This window comes from Penaeus monodon, chromosome 21 (genome assembly GCF_015228065.2).
Source record: "Penaeus monodon isolate SGIC_2016 chromosome 21, NSTDA_Pmon_1, whole genome shotgun sequence".
Lineage (NCBI taxonomy): Eukaryota > Metazoa > Arthropoda > Malacostraca > Decapoda > Penaeidae > Penaeus > Penaeus monodon.
In genome coordinates this window covers 38,126,988-38,129,078 of record NC_051406.1, presented here as the reverse complement: position 1 = coordinate 38,129,078, position 2,091 = coordinate 38,126,988, and the positions used below count along the sequence as shown (strand labels likewise).

General features: G+C 57.0%; 1 protein-coding gene across 1 annotated transcript in view; it reads left to right on the top strand.

Moving 5' to 3' along the window:
* LOC119586465 overlaps positions 1-2,091 on the top strand; it is a 12,832-nt gene that overhangs the window by 8,546 nt on the left and 2,195 nt on the right. Inside the window, exon 2 of the mRNA XM_037935198.1 lies at positions 668-1,949. Coding sequence (XP_037791126.1) covers positions 668-1,949 — 1,282 coding nt within the window. The remainder of the gene's footprint in view (positions 1-667; positions 1,950-2,091) is intronic.

Genomic DNA, 2,091 nt, shown 5'->3' with positions numbered 1-2,091 from the left:
GCGCAAAGCATACGTTTATATACACTGCCACAGTTGATGTGCGTGCTCTTGTGCCTTTTACCAGTATAATATCGGCATCAACAAACTATAAAATAATTACCATTCGATTCCCAGGTTCTAGTTAGGCCAGTGCAAGGAATAAAGAATCAATAAAGAAGAAAAAAAAACGAAATAACATCGTCTCGAAACCCAAATATTGGTTCAAAGGCGATCAAACGAAACAGAGGAATAAAGATTAAGATTATTTACAAAACCCGGTATAATGGCGGGGGATTTTCGAGGGTGAGCCACACTAGAGCCGATTGGAGAGCCATAAAGAAGCCATTGAACTCGGGTCGCGTCTTACTGATATGAATTATGGCTGGTGGATGCGTTCTTATCAGTAACATGCGAATGATAAAAGTGAAATAAGGCTCTAAAGTGGATAGTACATGGCAAACTGAATTTTAATTTTAAAAGGATTTATTTGATACTCCTCAATGTGAACGTCTTCCTTAAGAGAGAGAGATAACAATAAATATTATACATTTTCTAATTTGAATATTAATTTCTTCGTTGAGGTATATAACTGCTTTGATAGTCTGTACTGTAATTATTTTGCTAGCCAGTGCAATATCAAGGAGAATGTGTCTCTCAGCAGTGATTAAAAGGCGTTTTCTTTCGGCAGCTCGGTCGTGGCACCTGGGAGAGTGTGGGTCCTTAACTTCACCTCCCTCACCTGGCACCACCTGGAGGCGCCGCGCACTGCTGCCAGTGATGCTGCAACACCTCCAGAGTCTTCCCGGGCAGGGGCAGATCCGCCCCTCGCGCGCGCAGCGTCCACTATCTCCTCCGCCCCAGCGCCTCCGGAGGATGCTTCCCCGAGGGCCGTCCCCGCGGCGCCCGAGCCTGCCCCGGTGGCCTTGTGCTCCTGGTCCAAGGGAATCATCGTGCTCTACGCCCTCAACGGCTCCGCCACCACCTGGATGTTCTCCGTCAAGACCGGCAAGTGGCTGGAGACCACGCACTCCAAGTTCCCTCCGGCAGCAGCGGCCCTGGAGGCAAGCTGGTGCGGGGCCCGCCACGACGCCATCTGGTTCCTGACGAGCAAGAGGCAGAAGACAGCGGGGTCGGTGCGCTCGAGCTCTGCCTCGGCCCAGGGAACGAGCCAGGCGCTGTGGAAGCTGGACCACCTCGGCAAGTGGTCTCGCCTCGAGGTGACGCAGACAAAGGGCGAGAGCTATCTCGAGTCGCCGGCAAAAATTCTTCAGTCGTGGAGCGACGCCCGAGGAAACCTTTTCCTCCTGCAGGAACACGAAGCTCCCGAGTCGAAAGTGAGCGTGGTCAGGTTCGACCCGAGTTCCGGGGAGAAGACTCTGACGGGCCTGAAGGGCGGCGCGTGGGGCGGCGCGTGGATCCCGGGCTCCTCGGGGGAGCTGTACGCCCTCTTCCCCCGCGACGGAGCCTCCTGGGTCGCCACCTACGACTATTACTCCGGCGACGTGATCAGCACGGAGAAGGCCACAGTGCCCGTGGCCTCGGAGAGCCTCTTCGTCAAGGTGAACGGCGTCATCCACACGACCATTCCCGCCTGCAGACACCTACCCCCCATGCCTCGGCACTTGCAGGAGCCTTCGCCACCAGATATGAGGTTCAGCCACATCTCCCTGAGTCGCGCGTGCGCTCCGGGGGAAACGGACATCCCCATGGGGCGCCCCAGCCAGGGGGTGATCCAGGGGCCCCGGAAGACGGACGTCCTGAGCAACGTGCAAGCGCCGCCCAAGAACCGCTACGTGTCCGACACTCGAGCCGCTGCGCCTGCGCGGGAGGCCTCCTCCAATCACCTGGATGCGGAGGGCGCAAGGGACGGCGCACCCACCACGACGTTACAGGACCGCGGCGGGGAGCCCGGACTATCCCGCACCACAGGGAAGTCCGCCGATATCATCATGGTGAGCGACGACCAGGAGGTAAGCGCCTGACGTCACGACGGCGCCGTTGGCAGGGATTCAGGATTCGCGAGGGGGGAGGGGTGTAGAGGGGGTGTAGAGGGGGGCGGATGCCGCATGCAGACACAGAGGCGTTTTCATCCCTGTTCGCATTCTATCAGAC